Genomic DNA, 21,361 nt, shown 5'->3' on the forward strand with positions numbered 1-21,361 from the left:
TGCCCGCCTATACTTTGCTCTGGTGAGAACTCACCTGGAGTATTGTATTCAGTTCTGGAGTCCTCATCACAGGAAGGACATGGATCTGTTAGAGCCAGTCCAGAGGAGGCCATGAAGATGATCCGAGGGCTGGAGCATCTCCTATACGAGAACAGGCTGAGAGAGCTGGCCTTGTTCAGCCTGGAGGTGAGAAGGCTTTATGTAGACCTTACAGCAGCCTTCCAGTACTGAAAGGGGCTACAGGAAAGCTGGAAAGGGGCTCTTGATCAGGGAGTGCAGGGGTGGGACAAGGGGGAATGAGTTTAAGCTAAGAGGGGAGTTTTGGGTACTAGGAAGAAATCTTTTCCTGTGAGCATGGTGAGGCACTGGCACAGGTTGCCCAGGGACACTGTGGCTGCTCCATCCCTGGAGATGTTGAAGGCCAGGCTGGATGAGGCTTTGAGCAATCTGATCCAGTGGGAGGTGTCCCTGCCCATGGTAGTGGGGGTGGAACAGGATGATCTTTAAGGTCCCTTCCAACTCAAACCATTCTATGATTGATCCTAGGTAAGAGCTAAATCTAATCTCATCATTCACAACCACTTCTTTTTCTTTACATTAGCCATACCTTGCTGCAGCAGGGCAGGTATGCAAGATATTCCTGTCCCACCCTTGTAACAAGCCAGTAGTGTTCGCTCGCTGTCAAAGAGCTGCTGTGAAAAGCTGTGGGTTTTCTGTACGACTTCTATCTGAAACAGAGAGACTACAGAAATACAAATCCACTGCTTGACTTGCAAAATCCAGGATCTGCAGGGTAAAGTATCCGTGCTGAGAAGAAGTCAAGGGTCAAGTCTTTCCCTTGTGGACTTCAGGAGCACCACAGAAGAAAATTACAGTAATGCTCACAGCAGGTAAAACAGCTGCATTAAAATTTCACAATCAATTAGGTCTCTCAACTAGAATTTGTCTGGCCATTTATTTATAGAAGTTCCTTTCTCAAGGCTGGGCTCTGAATGATGCCAGGCTGAGACACTTGCATCTCCTGCATAAAGGACAATTTATTTCTTGTCTGGCTTACAAAATAATGGTAGTATGTTCACTTGGGTCACAAGCAGTTGAAAAAGCTGGTAAAACAATAACACTGTATTTTTAAAGAAAATACAAGTTAAAACACTGCCTGTCTTTCACATTTAACTCTGTCAAACATGAAGAAAGGCCCCATCTTAGTTTCTGATTCAAAGCACTAATTTAAGGCTTTAGCCCTTTGGACGAAAAAATGATACTTGTAAATTCATATGAATTTATGCTGTGCAATCACACTTCCATTGTGTTACATTCCTTTTTTTTCAATGGAAAACAGAGGATTTTTTAAAACATTATCCTCCGGATAGATTGCTGCCATCAATATAATACCTTTTCTCTGCATATACACATTTTCACATGCTTAAGATCACACAAAGAGCTCTCCTTTCAGATACTCACCTCTCCTTTATGGTTCCTCTAAACATGGTTAAATGCTTAGAGATGTGAGATACTTGGGATGAGCTCAAAAAGAAAACACAGACCCTGTGCACAAACTTGGTGATACCATAGTCTACACCCGCATCCTTTTCTTCAGTCTGTCTCAACAACTCTCATTTCTCACTTTCATTTTAACCTGATTGTACCTATTAAAAAAAAAAAAAAAGAAAAGAAAAGGCAGCTGAAATTCTGACAACTGAGGTTTTATCTTCTTTTCCTTCTCTCCTGGTATCACACCTCTTCCCTTTGACAACAATTGCTGTTTTGTTATGCTTGGGAGCTTGAAAAATTAAAAAAAATCAAGTTAATAGATTGTTTTTTTACCCTGTCCTACATTCTATGACTTTCTGTCGGCGTTTCCACGCATAATGGGTTAAAGCAACATTTTTCTGCCATGATGCGGTTTTCACAGTGTGTTGTTTTCAGCATGTCTTCCAGCTGCCAGTCCTAGGCTTTTTGTAGATTTTTTGGCACTTAACAAACAGCTCACACAGCCGATTTGGGCTGTATTTGTGTCTGTCTCCTAATTCCACTGTGGCACTTTCTGCAGGACTGAAGCAAACACTGTTTCATTATTGCAGTCAGCCCCTTGCACTGACTGAGCTCGGTGGTGATCACCAGTGCGTCAGGGCTGCTGAAAGGAAAGGAGGACTTGCTTTCCCTGTGGAGCTCTCGCTTCTTGCTGACTGGGTTGCCAAACCAGAGCTCACACAACAGAGAAGAAACCACACTGTGGCTCACGCAGTCCCATCTCTCCAATACCCTGGCAGTCTGGCTCCAAGCGCTGGGGCTCCCTACATTTCCTTGCGGGGGCAGCCCCGGATTCCCAAGCCTCCATCCAGGACCCCCATCCCTTTATAGGCTGGTGTCGATGGTGTCCGCTTTGGCCTGCAAGGTGGCCTCAGAGATGGTGTCTGGCTGCCCATCCCGACAGAAGAGGACAGCAGGGTTCTTGCAGGCCCACATGGCCACCTCTCTCCCGCTTGCTGGGCTGGAGGAGGACAGGGCGCTGCCCGGGGGGCCGCTGTGCTGGTTGACGTAGCGCTCTCGGACGCGGTCAGCCCGGCTCCGGGGCTCCAGCTGACAGCCCGGGACCGAGAGATAGGCTGCCACGTTGTTCCTAGTCCTATAGCCCCCCTCACGGCTGCGCCGCAGCAGCACAGAGATGTTGGGGTTGCGGGCAGCGTAGATGAGGGGATTGATGGCACCATTGGCCCAGGCCATCCCGCTGGCTACGGCGTCCATGGTGGGCGAGAAGGGCAGGTGGCCAGCGGCAGCAGCCAGCCCCAGGATGCAGTAGGGTCCCCAGCAGCAGATGATGGAGACGATCATGATGAGGACGGTGGTGGCTGTGCGCATCTCCCCGTAGGCCCGCAGCAGGTGCCCGTAGGTGGTGAGGGGCCGCACGCGGCTCTCGGCCAGCCGCACGGCGCGACAGATGTTGTAGTGGCAGAAGCACATGAGGGCGAAGGGCAGGAGGTAGCAGAGAACGATGAGAGCTGCTCCGTAGGGTGGCCCAAGCTGGGAGGAGCCCCAAGGCAGCACGTAGATGCAGCGATACGCCCCGGCATGGGCTTCTCGTCTCCCCTCGCCCGCCAGCCCGTACCAGGGTCCAGCCAGGGCCAGGGCGGCCAGCCAGACGGCGGCCAGGAGCTGGGCAGCGCGTCGCCGGCCCATCTTGTGTCGCGGCTGGCGGACGATGGCGCAGTACCGGTCGAAGGAGAGGAGAGCCATGGTGAGGGTGGCGGCGATGCCCAGCCCGGCATGGAGGGCAGCGCTGGCCAGGCAAAGGCGCTGCCCGAAGAGCCACGTGCCGGGCGGGTGGCTGAGCAGGCTGAGGAAGGCGAGGGGCAAGCAGAGCAAAGCTCCCAGCAGCTCCGACAGCGACAAGGACAGCACGAAGGCGTTGGTGACCGTGCGGAGCTGCCGGTGCCGGGCGATCACCAGCACCACTGCCCCGTTGCCCAGCGCGGAGAGAGCGAATATGAGCAGCAACGCCAGCGCCTGGGATGCCAGCGCTGCCACCGACCACCCCGCAGCATCCTCCTCCCCGTCGCCTGCATCCTCCCCGCCGTTGGACAGGTTGCCCGGTGTGGCCGTCGCCAGCTCCATGGGCTCCTCCAGCCCCAGTACCACTGGCCCTGCTGACGTCCCAGCGTTACCCGGGGAACCAGAGAGCCCGCCCCGCCGCTATGGATGGAAGAGTAGGGGGAGGATGAAGAGCAAAGCCCCCCGAGGCCAGCAGTGGGGCTGAGGGACGCCGGCTGTCACAGCCAGCAAGGGGGAAGGGGCATCCCTCACCCTGCACCCGCAGCATCGCCATAGAATCGTAGAATCCATTTTAACTGTTGATTCTGCTGTAGAGCGTCTTCTGAAAGGATGGTCTCTATTCAAAAGGTAACTTCCGATTTTCTATCATATCTGCATAAATAGATTTTTCAGTTACCATGCAAAAAATAAAATTTCATATAGCAAATAAAGCACTACAATTTTTTAAGTTAAGCAGATGCAAATTATTAAACCTATGTTTTCCAGCATTTTATAAAAATCCTAGCTATAAAAATAATTTTTCCTAATATGGTTCCTTTTGCTGGTCTTACACTCAACCCTTACATTCAGTCTCTCTGTATCTGATAATATTATTGCTGTCCTACATTCAGCTCATCATAGAATCATAGATTTATGGCTTGTCCCCCCTCGCAGCCCCTCTCCCTTCATGGCTCCTCTCCCCTTACAGCCCCTGTCCTTTCATGGCTCCTCTCCCCTCATGGCTCTGCACTCCCCTAAATCACTCTCCCCTCCAAGTCCCTCTCCCCTCACAGCTCCCACTCCCCTTAAAACCCTTTTCCCCTGATGGACCCTCTCCCTTCCCAGCCCTCGCCTCTCCTGGTCCTTCTCCCTGCACAGCCCTCCCTGCTCACAGCCTCTCTCCCCTCCAAACCCTCTCCCCTACAGCTCCACTCCTCCTCCAGCCCTGTCCCCCCACAACCCCTCTTCCCTCATGTTTCCTTTCCTCCCCACGTCACCCTCCGCTCACAGACCTCTGCCTTGACACCCCCTCTCCCCTTGATACAGTAAGTGGAATATTTCAAAGAGGAATATTTTGATTTAAGCTAAAGCACTGTTACATTTCGTCTAAGCAGTTGTGGTTTTTGAGAATTAGACAGAATGTCCCTCTGACAGCATGTTTTCTTAACAATGGTGTTTTCTAGACATTGTTTATTCCTTGAAGAGGATAACCTCTTGTGTTCTGTATGATCTGTGCTGAACAGATGTTTCTTTTATAACCACCTCTGTATGGAGTTTCTACGTACCTTAAAAGCCAAGGTTAAGCAGAGAGGTGGAGCCAGCTCTAAATTAGCAAGAGTTTTGACTGTTGCAAAGTGTCACAACATTAAAATTAGGCCTTGGAAAGTAATTGAGTGTGCATAAGATTTCTGGGAAAAAATATCCATATGCATGTAAGTGGAAAATACATCCTGTAGCAGCTCTTGCATCACTGCACATCGTTTATGGAGAGCACTCCCTCATGTTGCCCAGACCGGATAAGGGATGCTTGCTTTCTAAAACTCCAAAAAGAGTCTTAGAGAGCTTTGTCTGCTGGCATTTTTGGTATCACCTACATTGCCTCTCTCCCCTCTGGGCTTCTCTCCCCTCCCAGCCCGCCCCTTATGGGGAGAACCCCTCCCCCTTCATGGCTCCTCTTCCCTAGTGGCTCCTCTCTCCCCATAACCACTCTCCCCTCACAGCCCCTCAACCCTCATGTCCCTTCTCCTCTCCAAGCCCTCTCCCATCATGGTTCCTCTCCCTTCACAGCCCTTCTACACCCACAGCCCTCTCCTTTCCCCACAAACCACTCTCCCCTCACAGCCTTGCAACCCATCCCTCCCAGGCCAGGACCACCCTCATGCTCTCTGGGTTGCAGTCTCACAAGCAGAGGGGTCAGGCTGGGGACCCCCACATGGACAACAGGACCCTATACCCCACTCCCAGCCACACTGGAGCCACCTGCCCCTAAGGGATGGGGACAGTGAATAGATAATGAAGGCTGCAACCCAATTAACAGCTATAGAGCTTCTGACCTCTCTGCACTGGGCTGCTTGATTTCCAGCCCCAGCTCTTTCCTGGGAGCTGAGCTGATGGGGACCGATCCAAAGGGAGATGCCCCAAAGGTGGAAGCACACACAGAAGTTTGCTCCTGCAAGTGCAGGTGATGTGTGTGTCACTTCTTGCTCCCCTGGTCCAGGGGCAGCAAGGGATTTATCTGGGAGTTACAGGAAAGCTGGGAGCAAGAGCCCCAGACACCAGCCTAGAAAACCTCATTGGAGTGCTGCTCTCTGAACCAGGGGATTTTTGTTTCTTCTTGTTCCAAAGTTATAATTTCCAAGTTGACAGAAGAAATTCCTCCCAGCCTTTTCCGTGTTAACCTGTTCCAAGCTTTCCAGTGTGACTGGCTCCTTTCTGCTGCATGAGCTACTGAAAGATGATCATACTCATGTCTCATTGTAAGGAAGCACACTTCCACCACACCATTCTGTCCAGAGACACTGGAAACTGCAGGCCACGGATGGTCTGAAGAACTTCTAGCCCTGAAAATGCTTGCCTAAAGCCCAGGGCTTGGTTTGGTTTCTCCACTGGCATCCCTTCCTCCAGGGAGTTCAGCAAAGCAGGCATTGAGGCTCTGCTGCACATGCTGCCCTCAGACTGAGGCAGAATCTTCAGTAAATAATTAGCAACCAAAGGTCACAACAGCTCAGACCTTGGAATACAGCTGCTCCTGTTGAAAGTTAACCATGAGCTGTTTGCAGCCAATGGTCCAAGATAAGCAAGAGAGGAAGGTTTGGGAAGCAGCCTGGTATGGACACAGCACATCTGTATCCAGCCCTGGGATGCAGGAGGGCTCTGGCAGGGGAGAATTGAGAGCAGTGAGAAAGGGGCTGTTGGGACCTGCCTGAGCCCGAGAAGCTGGGGCATGAGACAGAGCAGCATGGCCAGATGAGCAGCAGGCAGCAAGGCAGAGCAGGCAATCCGAACCAACAGCTGTCACACACTTGGCAGAGTCCTGGAATTGATCTCTGGAAGGCAAAACAAGAGGAGAAAGGCAGTGTTTTTAGCTTGCTTTTAATAGGAATCTGACTTTGGAATTAGTAATTTGCAGATGTAGAGAAGGCACATAAATCTGAAGAAAGCTCTCCAGGATCGGCTCAGTTTTCTGTGAAAAATTATTAAGATGATGATGATGATGGCTTCTCAGAGCAGTCCATCTCTGTTAATCACATTGTACCTGGAATTCTAATTACAGCAGGGGAACACTGACTGTGATTTTCAAACACTGCAGATACCACCAAAGGCTCCTCCTGTTGCTCTGGCGTATTACAACGAGCCATGTGGAGAAGGAGAACAGGAATGTGTGGACAGGAGAAGCACAGCGCTCTTAATGCGCCTTTCACACAGTGGCTCAGGTCACTTGAAGAAAAAGCCATATTTCAGTGGGTCTTCTTCTTCGACAGTGAAGGTGGCTGTACCGGTATAAAAAGCTTCTCCCGAGACTTCCACGATGACCGCATTGTATTCCCCAAACTTGGTTTCCTGCAGAGGGATGAGGATACGGACAGAGGTGACAGGAGGTTCTCTGCTTGCACCCAAAGACCAAGAGCTCCCTGGGGCATATCCAGACCTTCACAGCCATGTCCTGCCAGATCCCATGGCCAGGGCTGGGCCTGGAAACTTGGATGCACAGACCAGTTTGTACATCTGCAAACAATGCACTCAGCCTTTGAGCAAGGAAGAGGGGACTAAACTAGGAATCCACCCTTAGCTGCCACTGAAAGCAGACCACTGCTTTATCTACATCAGCATCAGAGACATTTCTCACCCTAGCCTTTTCCCAACGGCCAAGAGAGGATTTGCAGGGAAGCCCATGCAAAAAAACAAGGTCTTACTGTTATTTGCTTCTCTAATAAAAAAACATTGAAGCATGAGGCTTGTGGGAAGGCAAGACCCCCCGGCACCTCCCTCCTTGCACATGCCCTTCCCCGGACACAGAAAGGCTTTTCTGCTTCTCTATGGAGCTGAGGCAACAGTGCTTTTCCAGCAGCCCTCAAGACAGAAGGAATCTCCTGCACAAGCCACTTGCCTGTACTGCCTTTCCGGTGAAAAAAGACCCCGTGATACTGCTCCGAAAAGTTCTGGCCTGATTCAGCTGGATGAGTCCTTTATGGTACTGCAAGGCGATGCGAGCCGTCACTCCTGAACCTGTTGGACTCCGGTCAACCTACGTTCAGGAGAGAAGATGAACCAGCTCTAGTATTCTGGGTTTTAACAGAACACAATATTGCTCATCTCGATTCTCTCTGCCACCTTTGTATGGCGCTTGGGGGAAAACCCTCTAGCCTAGGGTTTAGTACAGAATCTGTATACATCACAAATAAGAAGACAAAATAAGCAGCTTTAAGGTACTTTTGGATTGTATCAGCTTTGGCAAACTAGTAGGGATGAGTCATCTAATAAATATTAAGGCTATTTAGGGAGCACTTGAAAGCTTCCCAGCACCACAGCAACAGTACTGAGAGGGGCAGAGACCACCTTCCCCATTCTCACACGTCAAGGTAGGAGTAGTTATGCTGAGAGAGCTGCTGGCCAGCCTGGTCTTAAAACCTCCAAAACTCACCATGTTGGCCAGCTTCCAAGGTGATATATCCCAATGCTCTACACTCCTCACTGCAGGGAAGTCCAACCAAAACCTCCCCTGCTATTTATGTGATACCTTATCCACTGCAGACAAGAAAAAAAGCCCCCTCTTTTCCTCTGTTCATGCCCTGCAACTGTTCCCTAGATCAGCACTTTTAAGGATAGACACTATGCTGGTACCCCCCTTCAGTTCCTGAACCCCTGGGAAATTCCTAGTTGTGGGGCATGGCCATCAACCTTTCTAAAAAGCCACCAAGATGAGCTGAAGTACTTCTATCATTAGAAGCTAAACCATCACATGTTAAGTGACAAACATCTCTTCCAAGACATCACTGAAGCAGAAGCAATGAACACTGCCCAAACCAAGAAGAAACAGAACTGTCCCTCATCTCTGCAGTGGATGCAAGAAGGTAGGAAAGTGGTGCCTTGTTTGCCTGAAAAAGCCCGTTTCTGTACCTGTTCATCTGCAAACACGCAAATGTTGGTGGTGGGCTCCTCGCTAAAGGCATCTTTCCCATCTGTCAGTATGGTGCCGTAGAGGAAAGCCAGATCTTCGCTTTCAGGGTGATGAAGCTTAAACTGGAAACAGCACAGACAAGTTCACACCATGCACAGCAGCTGGGCAGCCAGCAGGACATGCAGTACAGCTTCCGCAAGGGACCAGAGGAATAGGATGAGGCCACATCACTGTTTCTACCTCTACTTCTCCAGGAACAGAGATGGATGCAGCAGCAGCAAAAGTGAGCTCCTTCTCTCATCCTTGTGAGGCTGGAGGACTCCAAAATTCAACATGGAACTGGAAAGATGGGATTCCCTCCCCACCTGAGGGTCTCGGGGGAATAAAGGACCTGGGTCTGGTATAGTCACCCCAAAGGGAACATGCTGGGGTACCGCAGTGCATCATCATACCTGTTTCTTCACCGTTTCTGTCACTGCACTTGCTGCATTGACAAGGTCTTTGGTCTTTGAAGAGCACACATCAAGGCCCAGCTGCTTGGCGCTGAGGAAGGCATAGAAAGCACCACCGTAGCCAATGTCCACCACCACCTTCCCGTGACCAGGGACATCGATGGCCAAGTCTGAGAAGAGAAAGGAAGGGCAGTGAAGAGGGGAAACCACATTGCAGTGGGTTGCATGCAAAGCAAAAGAACCTTGCTGTGTGCAAGGAGATGGAGACAACAACTGAAGTGTTCCTGTGCCAGAGTGGCATGTGATGCCTTTTAGCATCCCTGACAGCCTTGTCCTGCCTCTAGGGGACATCGGAATTGGGGAGGGATTTGCCAGACATCCCCCAGCCAGGCTGCCAGCCCCCCACCCTGGCATAGCCACCACCATATCATAGAATCATAGAATCACCACATTAGAAAAGATCCACTGGATCATCGAGTCCAACCATTCCTGTCAAACACTAAACCATACCCCTCAGTCACAGAATCACAGAATCACAGAATAACCAGGTTGGAAGAGACCCACCGGATCACCGAGTCCAACCGTTCCTACCAAACACTAAACCATATCCCTCAGCACCTCGTCCACCCGTGCCTTAAACACCTCCAGGGAAGGTGACTCAACCACCTCCCTGGGCAGCCTGTTCCAGTGCCCAATGACCCTTTCTGTAAAGAATTTTTTCCTAACGTCTAGCCTAAACCTCCCCTGGCGGAGCTTGAAGCCATTCCCTCTTGTCCTGTCCCCTGTCACTTGGAAGAAGAGGCCAGCACCCTCCTCTCTACAACGTCCTTTCAAGTAGTTGTAGAGAGCAATGAGGTCACCCCTCAGCCTCCTCTTCTCCAGGCTAAACAACCCCAGCTCTCTCAGCCGCTCCTCATAAGGCCTGTTCTCCAGCCCTTTCACCAGCTTTGTTGCTCTTCTCTGTACTCTCTCCAGAGCCTCAACATCCTTCTTGTGGTGAGGGGCCCAGAACTGAACACAGGATTCGAGGAGCGGTCTCACCAGTGCCGAGTACAGAGGGAGGATAACCTCCCTGGACCTGCTGGTCACGCCGTTTCTGATACAAGCCAAGATGCCATTGGCCTTCTTGGCCACCTGGGCACACTGCTGGCTCATATTCAGTCGGCTGTCAACCAACACACCCAGGTCCCTCTCCTCCAGGCAGCTTTCTAGACAGACTTCTCCCAGTCTGTAGCACTGCATAGGGTTGTTGTGCCCCAAGTGCAGGACCCGGCATTTGGCCTTGTTAAACCTCATGCCATTGGACTCTGCCCAGCGGTCCAGCCTGTTCAGATCCCTTTGCAGAGCAAAGGTCTCATCCACCCATCCCTTAAACACCTCCAGGAAAGGTGACTGAACCACCTCCCTGGGCAGCCTGTTCCAGTGCCCAATGACCCTTTCTGTGAAAAATTTTTTTCTAACGTCCAGCCTAAACCTCCCCTGACGGAGCTTGAGGCCATTTCCTCTTGTCCTGTCCCCTGTCACTTGGGAGAAGAGGCCAGCTCCCTCCTCTCTACAACCTCCTTTCAGGCAGTTGTAGAGAGCAATGAGGTTTAAAAACAAAACAGCCCATAGATAGCCTCTAAAACCAGTGTGGCAGCCTCGGTCCCCACCGGTGGTGACGGCAAAGGCAGGCACACTCCGGAATCGGACAGGGTTGCCGCTGCAGTGGCCATCCCAGGGCACGAAAGCGGTGATGGGCCCGCAGGGACACCGCAGGCGCACGGCCGTCTCGGGGCAGCTGGGTGCCGCCACCAGCCCGTAGTCGAGGGCGAAGCGGCCGAGGGCCAGGACGGCGTGGCCGCACATGGTGCTGTAGCCGGCGCAGTGCAAGAAGAGGACGGCCAGGTGGGCGCCGTCGGTGGCCGCCTCCCCGCGCACCACCACGGCCCCGTACATGCCGGCGTGGCCTCGCGGCTCGTGCATCAGCGCCCGCCGCACATGGTCCTGTGTGGCCGCCACCTCCCGCCGCAGCGGCAGCAGCGACAGCGCCCTGCCCACCGCCTCCGCCGCCTCCAGCCGTGGGATGATGCGCAGCGGCTCGCCGCCCGTGTGCATCTCCACTGTCTGCACCACCAGCCCTGTTGGCGAGTGCGGCGGCAGCCACCGCTCCGAAGCACCGACGTCCCCAGGCCCCGATGACATTGTCCGTGACCCGACCAGGGAGGGAAATCCCAGATCCGCCTGTGGCCACGCCCCCTGCGACAGAAACCACGCCCCCTCCCGATCGGCCCCGCCCCACTGGCCCCGCCCCCTGTGACGGAAACCACGCCCCCTCGAATGACGACGCCCCTTTCACAGGGAACTCCCCTTGGCTGGCCACGCCCCCGAGGCATGAAACCCCTCCCCTAAATGATCACGCCCCCTAAATGACCACGCCCCCTGGTGCGATAAGCCCCGCCCCTATAATTGGCCGTGCCCCCTCACGGAGGGGAAACCACGCCCACTTGTACAGGCCACGCCCCCAAAGTTATAAGTTACATCCCTGTGACTGGCCACGCCCCCGTGCAGCAGGACCCCCACCCCGACACCGGCCACCCCCCTCTATTAGGAAACCCCGCCCCTGCGATTGGCCCCGCCCTCATTGCAGAGGGCACCACGTCCATAGGCCCTGGCCGCGCCCCCATGCGCCGGGAACCCCCGCCCCCTGTGAGTGACCCCGCCCCCCGGAGCGGGAAGCCCCGCCCCCTCTGCCCCCTGGGTGTGTACATGGAGGAGAACGACTTTAACGAGTGAGGCAAAGAAGGCATTCAGTACCTCAGCCCTGGCCTCATCTCCTGCCATAGCTGTTCCACTGGCATCCAATAATGACTGAATATCCTCCCTGCTCCTCTTTTGTATTCATAGAAAGAGTTTTTGTCGTCTTTCGCCTGCCGGGCCGATCTGAGCTCTCGCTGGCCGCTACACCTCCTCAGTTTTCTTTCCGGCGGAAGCGGAAGCGGCCCGACCGGAAGTGCTTTGGAGGGGGCTGTGCTGCTGCCTTCCTGCCATGTTCCGTGCCGGTAGCGACAGGAGGGTCGGGTTGGAGTTGTGGGGGTGAGGGGCTGTGGGGCTGAGAGCTGTGGGGCTGAGAGCTGGGGGGGCTATTGGGGCTGAGAGCTGTGGGGCTGAGAGCTGGGGTTGTGTGGGGCTGAGAGCTGGGGTTGTGTGGGGCGGAGAGCTGGGGTTGTGTGGGGCTGAGAGCTGGGGGGGCTGTGGGGCTGAGGGCTGGGGGGGCTGTGGGGCTGAGAGCTGGAGTTGTGTGGGGCTGAGAGCTGGGGGGGCTGTGGGGCTGAGAGCTGGGGTTGTGTGGGGCTGAGAGCTGGGGCTGAGAGCTGGGGGGCTGTAGGGCTGAGAGGTGGGGCTGAGAACCGGGGGGGCTGAGAGCTGGGGTTGTGTGGGGCTGAGAGCTGGGGGGGCTGTGGGGCTGAGAGCTGGGGGGGCTGTGGGGCTGAGAGGTGGGGCTGAGAGCTGGGGGGCTGTAGGGCTGAGAGGTGGGGCTGAGAGCTGGGGTTGTGTGGGGCTGAGAGCTGGGGTTGTGTGGGGCTGAGAGCTGGGGTTGTGTGGGGCTGAGAGCTGGGGTTGTGTGGGGCTGAGAGCTGGAGTTGTGTGGGGCTGAGAGCTGGAGTTGTGTGGGGCTGAGAGCTGGGGGGGCTGTGGGGCTGAGAGTTGCGTCTTGAGAGTAGGAGCGGGTGGGTTGTGAGCCATGGGAGCTGACAGGGAGCGGCAGTGGGTGCCTCTCAGCCGAGGGGGAGCTGGACTGGAGCACCGTGCTCATGTATCTGTGCTGTCCCTGCAGCCGTGATCATCCAGCCCGCCTGCCTCGGGCTGTACTGTGGCAGGACCGTCCTGTCTATCAACGGCTCTGTGGAGACCTACGGGGACTGCGGGGTGAGTAGGACTCGGGTTTGGCCAAGCTGGGGAAGCAGGGTGGAAGCCAGGCACCCCATTAGTCGATGCTGATCCTACTGGCAGTGGCACCACAGCCCAGCTTGAGGTGCCCTGGGGATGAGGTGAGGCAAGGGCTGCAAAGTGCAAGTAGAGCTCCCTTACCAAAACCAGGAGCTACTCAGTGAAATGTTCCCTAAAGGAGTGGCTGAAGGCTCGGTGCTCCACTGTGGCTGAGTAGAGGGGCTACAAAAGCTGGAACTGAATGGGATTCCACAGAGAGATGTGCTGGAATCGCTCTGTCCACTGATAGTTTTATTTTTTTTGAGAACTAAGTGAGAGCAAGGTCCATGGAAGATGCAGAGCAAGAATGGGGACTAAGAAACTCTGGGGAGCCTGGTGAGTGAGCTTTGCGATGGAAGGGAGGCAGTGTGATAGTGGAAGAGGGAGTCCTAGGTGAAGTCTGTTAAACAATCTTCACTGTTGTTGATGTTGAGAAGGAAGAGCCAGAAAGAGCAAAGCTGGCGTAAGCTGAGAAACTGCTGAGGTTAACGTTTCTTGTCCCAGTACAACTTGAGCCTGTTTTTCCAGGAACTGAGATGGTTCATTAGTGGTGCTCGAGTGCTTTCTAAATACAATCACTGCTTTGCCTAGGTGTGCCCTAGAGGTCAAAGAACCGATGAGAACAAAATCTGCCGGGAATGTATGGGATCTCCAGACCGCTATGACTGGCTGTACCTTGGCTTCATGGCCATGCTTCCTCTGGTTTTACACTGGTTCTTTATTGAATGGTATTCAGGAAAAAAAAGGTTGGTATCCGCCTTCTTCAGATAAGTTATTTGAAAATGGAAATCTTGTATTCGTGAGTGATCAGTCTGAGAGGCTGAACTGAAGGATCCAGCAGTTAATGCCGCTGGTTGTGCTGAAACAGTAGCATATCAGCTCTGGGCAGCTGGAGCCGGGAGTATCTACAAATATGAGAGTTCTGCGGGTCCTTCTTGTCAGTCATTGCCCTCAGGACATCGTCTGTGTCTCTTTAATGTGGTGGTACCGAGTCCATCTGGCAGTTTGGGCTGGATTAGGTTTCCCAGTAGCAGGCAGGAGCAGCGCGTTGTGTCACCACCTCTCTCTTAGGCCAGCCCTACCACCTGTAGAAGCCCAGTCAGTGGTGCTGCACGTGTGCAACAACAGAATGGATTTGAGTTTCTTTTCAGGAATACGCGTACTGGGTTTCGGTGCTGACCGCACAGCTGAAACAACCTTTATATCAGTGTTGGTACGTCAAGGAAGTTCTGTAAAGAGGGTTTAAACCCACAGCTGCATGTAGCTGTTAGGTGCTAGACTGGAATTTAAGAAGTAATGACTCTGGAATGCCCTAAATACTGAAAACATGGGGGGATGTGGGGGTTTAATAGATGAATATGTACACCATCACTAACAAGATCTTGCAGCTCTGAACATTTTGCTTATGTAACAAAGTTATTGCTTCTGAGCTGTGTGGTGTCTCATCCTCACTGCAGCTTTCTTTGAAACTACAACAGCATGAGTATTGTCTCTCACCTGGGAGGCTGCATATGTTAGAGCAAATGTTTGTTTAAGAATCATAGAATAGTTTGTATGGGAAGGGACCTTAAAGATCATCAAACTCCAAGCCCATTGCCATGGGCAGGGACACCTTCCAATACATGAGGTTGCTCAAAGCCTCATCCTGCCTGGCCTTGAACACCTCCAGGGTTGGTGCATCCATGATTTCTCTGGGCAACCTGTGCCTCACCACCCTCTCAGTAAAAAATTTCTTCCTAATGTCTAGTTTAAATCTCCCCTCTTTCAGCTTAAAACTGTTTCAATTCATCATATCCCTGCTCTCCCTGATAAAGAGCCCTCCCTAGCTTCATTTCTAGAAGCTGGAATGTTGTCCAGTTGCATTTTGCATGCTAATTCATCTGAGAATGTACATGAGTTTTCATACTTGGTTTCAAATACTTAATTTTTTTATTCAAGCAGTGTGTTCCTGTCCTTGGTCACGGTGAATATTAACTCTGTAGAAAGGTTCTGTAGTGCATGGGCATCCACTTCCCAGTCAGTGTTTAGATTTCCTTTAGCGATAGCAAAATGGTAGTCAATCTGTCTCTCTCCTCCCACAGCTCCAGCGCATTGTTGCAGCATATCACTGCCTTGTTCGAGTGCAGCATTGCAGCCATTGTTACGCTGCTCGTCAGTGACCCTGTCGGCTCTCTGCACATCCGCTCCTGCAAGGTGAAGAAGCTGTCGGACTGGTACACGATGCTTTACAACCCGAGTCCCGACTACATCACCACAGTGCACTGCACTCATGAAGCGGTGTATCCCTTGTGAGTGGAAAGGCTTTTGTACTCCTGTCTGTCCCTTCCTTTTATATAAGCATGTTTCTGTCCGTGCTTCTTTTCAAAGCTTCAAAACATGTTCAGATGTAACTCATAGAATCACAGAATTGTTTAGGTTGGAAATGATTTTAAAGATCATGGAGTCCAACCATTAACCTAATGCTGCCAGCCTACCACTAAACCATATACCTAAATGCCACACCTTCCGGTCTTTTAAACACCTCCAGGGATGGTGACTCCACCACTTCTCTGGGAAGCCAGTTCCAGTGCTTGACAACCCTTTTGGTGAAGAATTTTTTCCTAACATCCAATCTGAACCCTCCCCTGGTGCAAATTGAGGTTGTTGTCTTGTTCTGTCTCTTGTTACCTGGGTGAAGAGACCAAACAAGGACTAATGAGTATCAGTCCCCCGGAGACTTTTCATGCATTGAGCTGTGTTTGAGTAAACTTAGTAACATCTCATGACTTTGAGTCACCAAAGAAGGTGGCATAGTCTGAGCTATTTAACTATGAAGCGTAAGACCTCACTTTGATTCCCCTTTGCTGCATCTTGACTCATTTCCCTAGGAAAAGTGAGCCCGTTTTTCTGTGTTTGTAAGTTCTTCAGAATCCCTGGTTCCGTGTTGAGTCTGCAGGAGAGAAAGAACTGGAATTTCTCTTTTTTTCTTTCAGGTACACCATTGTGTTTATATATTATGCCTTCTGCCTTGTGTTAATGATGCTGCTTCGTCCGCTTCTGGTGAAGAAAATTGCCTGTGGTTTAGGGAAGTCTGATCGATTTAAAAGCATTTATGCAGCCCTGTACTTCTTCCCTATCCTCACCGTGCTTCAGGCTGTTGGAGGAGGCCTGCTCTGTGAGTTCTCTCCTAATAAACATATCTATAAACACACCCCAACAAACAGCTTGTGGGAGGGCAGGAAGGGACTTGACAGTCTTTTTGCTTTGAGAATAAGGACAGGGTTTAAGTTTATTGTGAGGAGTCACCTGACAAAGCTGCTCATTAGTAACCTTGTCCTAACCTGGCTCCTGACCAACACTACTTTGCCTCTGCCAAGTCCACTTTCTGTGAAGGTAGCGTTTGTCTGAGTCGGAGATGGGTTGAAGTGTAGGTTTGGGGGAGATTATCTGGTTTTGGTTTCACCTCCAGCGTACTCATCACGTGGAGGAGAAAGGTGCCACAACCCCCACCCCCACTCAGTGTGACTACTGTTCTTAATATCTGCCTTTTTCAATTAATAATTTAAGTGTACAGTAACTTCACCTAGAAAAAGTTAAATTTGAAGATGGAAGTATTGAACTGTTGTGCTTGGCTGCCTATCAATGCTGTACGTGTTTGATGTGATGATAAGAGGTGGGCAATATTGGCTTAGTACTTCACACATGGTTATATAGGGAAGAACTGTCTCTGCTTAAATTAATGCATTCTTTTTCCTGCTAATGTGTTTGGTGCTTGCCTTTAGATTATGCCTTTCCGTACATCATACTGGTGTTGTCTTTGGTTACACTGGCTGTGTACATGTCTGCTTCTGAAGTGGAGGTAGGTAATCATGTTTCTTGCGTTAAAATTCATGATATAAAATACTTGAATGAGCAGAGAACACTTTGTCTCTTGCCTTTTCTCGGTGGTGTATTCTGCGTTTAAATCTCTTCCTAGGAGTTCTCCTCCTAGCTGGAGGAAGCTCGTGAGACTTCCCTCTTGTGGTGGATTTAGAAACTGTTTTATGCTGGAAGTGCTCAGACCCAGGAGGCTTCATAGAGTCTCTGTGTGCAACCTACAGCATCTCTTAAACATCATACACTAGGTAGCAGGCTGAACGCTAACAGGACACTGTTGTTTGTTTTTTTTTTCCAAGTCTTTCAAGGACCTTCTTGTCAGGAAGAAAAGGCTTGTTGTCCTCTTCAGCCACTGGTTGCTTCATGCCTATGGAATCATCTCCATTTCCAAACTGGATAAGCTTGAGCAGGACCTGCCGTTGCTTGCCTTGGTGCCTGCACCTGCCCTCTTCTACTTGCTGACAGCCAAGTACACCGAACCATCACGCATCCTCTCAGAAGGTGGAAATGGACATTAAAGGGAGCCTGTGCCAACAGTGTTGTCCTAGTGATCTGGATTACACAATGTTAGTGCTTGTTATGCTTTCAAAACTTCTATTTTAAAAGAAGTTATTTATGTACAAGCCTTCTAGGTGAAACACCTCTGAGTGTGACTGTATAAAATTAAAAAGCTGCACTTTGTATTCTTTGTAAGTATCTGGGATAGTTCAAAGGGAATGTCTGTATTTATCACTGTGAATATGCATATAAAGCTTGTGACACATTCTAGTACAACCGTTTGCTTGTCTATGTTCATTTTCTGCTGCAGTGTTCTAGGTGTTGTTTGAATAAAACAATAGAGTCTGTTTGCTAATGGACTTTCAATAAAACAAACGAAGCTTGGATATACCATAGAGCTTGGTTTTCTCACTGCATGTTCTAGCTTCACTTCCCTACCTCTGAAAACAGACTTTCATCCTTCTTCCATGAAAAAATAACATGCTGAGTGTGATTCCTCAGGATGTTTTAGTCTAATTGCCAGGTAGAAGGAGAGGAAATTGTGTTGTAAAATTCTCTTTAAAGTATAATTTCTGCTTTGTGTACCTCTTCCTGGAGAGGATAAAACAGTAGTATCCTTCCTCCTACATCCATTTTCTTATACCTTGACTATAAATTTCCATCTAAAATCAGATTAAAGATTTTCTTTCCTGGTAGTTTTTAACAAACCACTTGCTGCAAGTGAGCCTGTGGAGCACCTAATTAATGATGCCTACAAGAAAGCTGGGGAGGGACTGTTCACAAGTCTTGCAGTATAGGATGAGGGGAATGGGTATAAACTGGAGAAGGGCAGATTTAAGACTAGACACAAGGAAGAATTTCTTCACTAGAAGAGTGGTGAGGCACTGGCACAGGTTGCCCAGGGAAGCTGTGGCTGCCCCATCCCTGGAGGTGTCCAAGGCCAGGTTGGATGGGCCTTGGGCAGCCTGATCCAGTGGGAGGTGTCCCTGCCCATGGCTCGGGGGTTGGGACTAAATGGTCTTTAATGTCCCTTCCAACCCAAACTATCCTATTATTCTATGCATGAGTGAAGCCCTCTCTGAACCTCTGAGCACAGTAATCTTCTCTTCCCTCTGGGAGAATGCCTCACACCTGTTCTCTCCATTTGTCTGTGGTGGCAGCAGCTCACGCCTCTTGCTGTGTGGCTGCAGCTGTACCTGTGCTCCAGGAACAGATGTGAAAGGAGTTCAGCAGCTGAGAAAGGAGCAGCTCTTCATGCAATTTCAGCACTGGGTTGATGGCAGTTGCTAGAAGGACTGAGGTATGAAACCAGCACGTATTTAATAAAAGACATCAGAGATTCCATATCTGTGTAGAGAGATAACCTTATCTCTCGTTTACAGGCATCGAGTCTTTATACTGGTAAAAACTGCCAAAGCCTCTGAGGCTGTTCAGAAGTGAGGTTTTGGTCTTGCTGAAGCCAAATATCCACTGACAGACTCTAACCTTCTCTCTGTACAGTACAGGAAGATACCCAAAGTGTGTATACTGCGTGTTAGTCACCCGTGGCTCAGTGCTACAGAGGATCTAGAAGATGCAGAGCAGTGCTGAAGGTATGAACAAGGAAAAGTAATCTTTGCTGTGTTTACTAAGTGGATCATTAGCTGTAGCAATGCAAACAGCAGTGTATATTTCTATATTTAAGTGTGTTAATAATGCCTTTTTTTATTCTATTATCTACCAACATCACTAAGGACAGAGGCTGCCAGCAGCTCAGCGGCTCTTTGGAGTGACATCTCTCCCTCGAGGTGTCGCTCTCCTCTTTCTGTATGGAAGGTTTGGTTTTGTTACATCTGATATCATCTTCACAACAGCTTTTTTCTGTGAAATGCCGATTGACAGGTTCGCTATGTTTAAAAGCAGCGTGCAAACCCCAGGCCTTGCATGCAGAAATAAGGTTGTATTTAGGGATTAAAGGAGTAATCGATCCCCTTAAGGAAATCTAGCACTGTCTGTCCTGCTGCATACAAAATGTAATTTGCAGCCACGCTAATCTAGAGGACAGTTCTAAAAGTATGGGTTTAAAAGCCATGTGTTAAGTACCAGTTCCATAACTGACAGTCATATTTTTCTTTGAAATGTCCCAGACTGTTTTGTGCTTACATTTGCACCACTGTCACATCAGCACATGCATGCTAGGTGTGTAAGCACCCTGAAGGAAAAGCCATTTAGTGGTGGGCTGTATCTTGTTTTTAAAAAGGAAAGTAGCACCAGCTCCCAGGTAGCATTATCTGTAGTAAGGAGCGTGTCTTTTAGTAGGTCTAGTGAATCATGTCTCAGCAAATGGAGTAAGGGAAGACCTCATCACCCTTCACAGCTCCCTGAAAGGAGGTTGTAGAGAGGTAGGTGTTGGTCTCTTCTCCTAAGTATCAAGCAATAGGATGAGAGGAAATCACCTCAAGTTGCACCAGGGGAGGTTTAGATTGAATATTAGGGAAAATTTCCTTACTGAAAGAGTGGTGAAGCACTGGAACAGGCTGCCAAGGGCAGAGACCCCATCCCTGGAGTAATTAAAAAAGTGTGTAGACGTGTTACTTTGGGACACTTTTTATTAGATAATGGTGGTGTTGGGCTGGTGGCTAGACCTGATGATCTTAGAGGTCTTTTCCAACCTTATTGATTCCATAATTCTGTTAAAACCAGAGCTTACAGGAAGGCAGCGTGCCCCCAAGGACCTAGCATGGCATAGCCAAACACTGGCTGGGCTCTGGTGCTTTAGCGTTCAGCAAACCCTGGAATGTAAAGTACAAATTAATAAACTTCTTATCACCTTCTTTCAGTAGCATAAAAAGGATGCAATGCCAGCCAAAGAGCTCAGTAGACACAGCTGGACAAATACATGCAGTTTGGAATGACCAAGAAATATTTTTGTGCAGGCTTCTTAAGAAGAAACCTGCCCTGCACATTTCACACAGAAAATAATACTGGTGCTGGCCTTCAGATGAAGTGGGATTCTCTTCTGCTGTACATTCACCATCCTTCCCCTCTCTGCCTGTTGTCCTTCCAGGGACATTCCCACCTCTGTAAATTCATCATTCCTCTCCCTGGTTTCCTGGCACATTACCCAGACCCATTGATTCTGTATTCTGTAACAAGGCAGTGGTCATACATTACAAATGAGACCTTTGTGAACCAACAAATAAAGCAGATAACTATAGATTTGAATTAAAAATAGGCCCCGAAGCAACCGATTCATATGCTCCCAGGGCCCCTGTGTAATATAACCCCTCCCCAAGACCACACTACAGAATATTGTTCATTTAAATGAAAACAGCAGTGCAAATCACTCGCATGTAAAGATCTAAAGATCATAAACATTAATTAACCACACAGCCCTACAATGATAAAGATGCAACTGCAAACTGCGGGTGCTGGGGTCTGTTAGTTTTATTTATCCTTTGTGGAAAAAAGCCTATGAAATTCTGGGAAGATCCGTGATGCTCAGACTATTTTACAGCACCCTCACTGGTATTATCACAAGCCTTTAGAAAGTGGAAATTAAAGATAACCAGGCTGTGTCATAAAGCTTGCTTAGTTCTTCTAACAAATGTACCACTAGGTGTCAATCTGCAGCAGATTGATCAGACAGAAAATGGCTGTACTACCTCTGTTTCATCACAAAAAAAAAAAAGAGCAGAAAAGAAAAAATTTAGTGCCTCTTACCTTGATCATTCATTCTAGATTTTTTTTTTATGAAGCAGAGAAGTCAGTCCTTCAGCTTATTTTGCAGCCTGCTATTAATATCACCTGTCTTTTCTTCTCCTTGTTGAATTTGCATTGTTAGAGATGTCACTGCATTCTGTATTTCCTGCTCATTCCCCAGAAATTCCTGTAATTACATAGTAAAATTTATGGTTTCTTAAAAGGTGAAAAGAAATCCTTCACAAAATGTTGAAAGATT

At 49.9% G+C, this 21,361-nt stretch overlaps 3 protein-coding genes across 3 annotated transcripts; 1 reads left to right on the forward strand and 2 right to left on the reverse strand.

Moving 5' to 3' along the window:
- Positions 1–519: 519 nt before the first annotated feature.
- GPR135 (G protein-coupled receptor 135) lies at positions 520–3,618 on the reverse strand. The gene is made up of 2 exons (XM_069857099.1): positions 1,462–3,618; positions 520–728 (listed from the first exon to the last, which is right to left on the reverse strand). Exon 1 carries the CDS (start codon positions 3,610–3,612, stop codon positions 2,356–2,358), a length of 1,257 nt encoding a protein of 418 aa, XP_069713200.1. The 5' UTR covers positions 3,613–3,618; the 3' UTR covers positions 520–728; positions 1,462–2,355.
- Positions 3,619–6,610: 2,992 nt separating this feature from the next.
- L3HYPDH (trans-L-3-hydroxyproline dehydratase) lies at positions 6,611–11,312 on the reverse strand. The gene is made up of 5 exons (XM_069856898.1): positions 10,752–11,312; positions 9,100–9,269; positions 8,647–8,769; positions 7,637–7,774; positions 6,611–7,089 (listed from the first exon to the last, which is right to left on the reverse strand). Exons 1-5 carry the CDS (start codon positions 11,281–11,283, stop codon positions 6,964–6,966), a joined length of 1,089 nt encoding a protein of 362 aa, XP_069712999.1. The 5' UTR covers positions 11,284–11,312; the 3' UTR covers positions 6,611–6,963.
- An 800-nt stretch (positions 11,313–12,112) lies between these two features.
- On the forward strand, positions 12,113–17,816 carry JKAMP (JNK1/MAPK8 associated membrane protein). Its single transcript, XM_069856905.1, has 7 exons — positions 12,113–12,140; positions 12,917–13,008; positions 13,660–13,814; positions 15,150–15,356; positions 16,041–16,222; positions 16,830–16,906; positions 17,223–17,816. The coding sequence occupies exons 1-7, from the start codon at positions 12,128–12,130 to the stop codon at positions 17,439–17,441; spliced, it is 945 nt and encodes a 314-aa protein (XP_069713006.1). The 5' UTR covers positions 12,113–12,127; the 3' UTR covers positions 17,442–17,816.
- The last annotated feature ends 3,545 nt before the right edge of the window (positions 17,817–21,361 follow it).

This window comes from Phaenicophaeus curvirostris, chromosome 5 (assembly GCF_032191515.1).
Source record: "Phaenicophaeus curvirostris isolate KB17595 chromosome 5, BPBGC_Pcur_1.0, whole genome shotgun sequence".
Taxonomy (NCBI): Eukaryota; Metazoa; Chordata; class Aves; order Cuculiformes; family Cuculidae; genus Phaenicophaeus; species Phaenicophaeus curvirostris.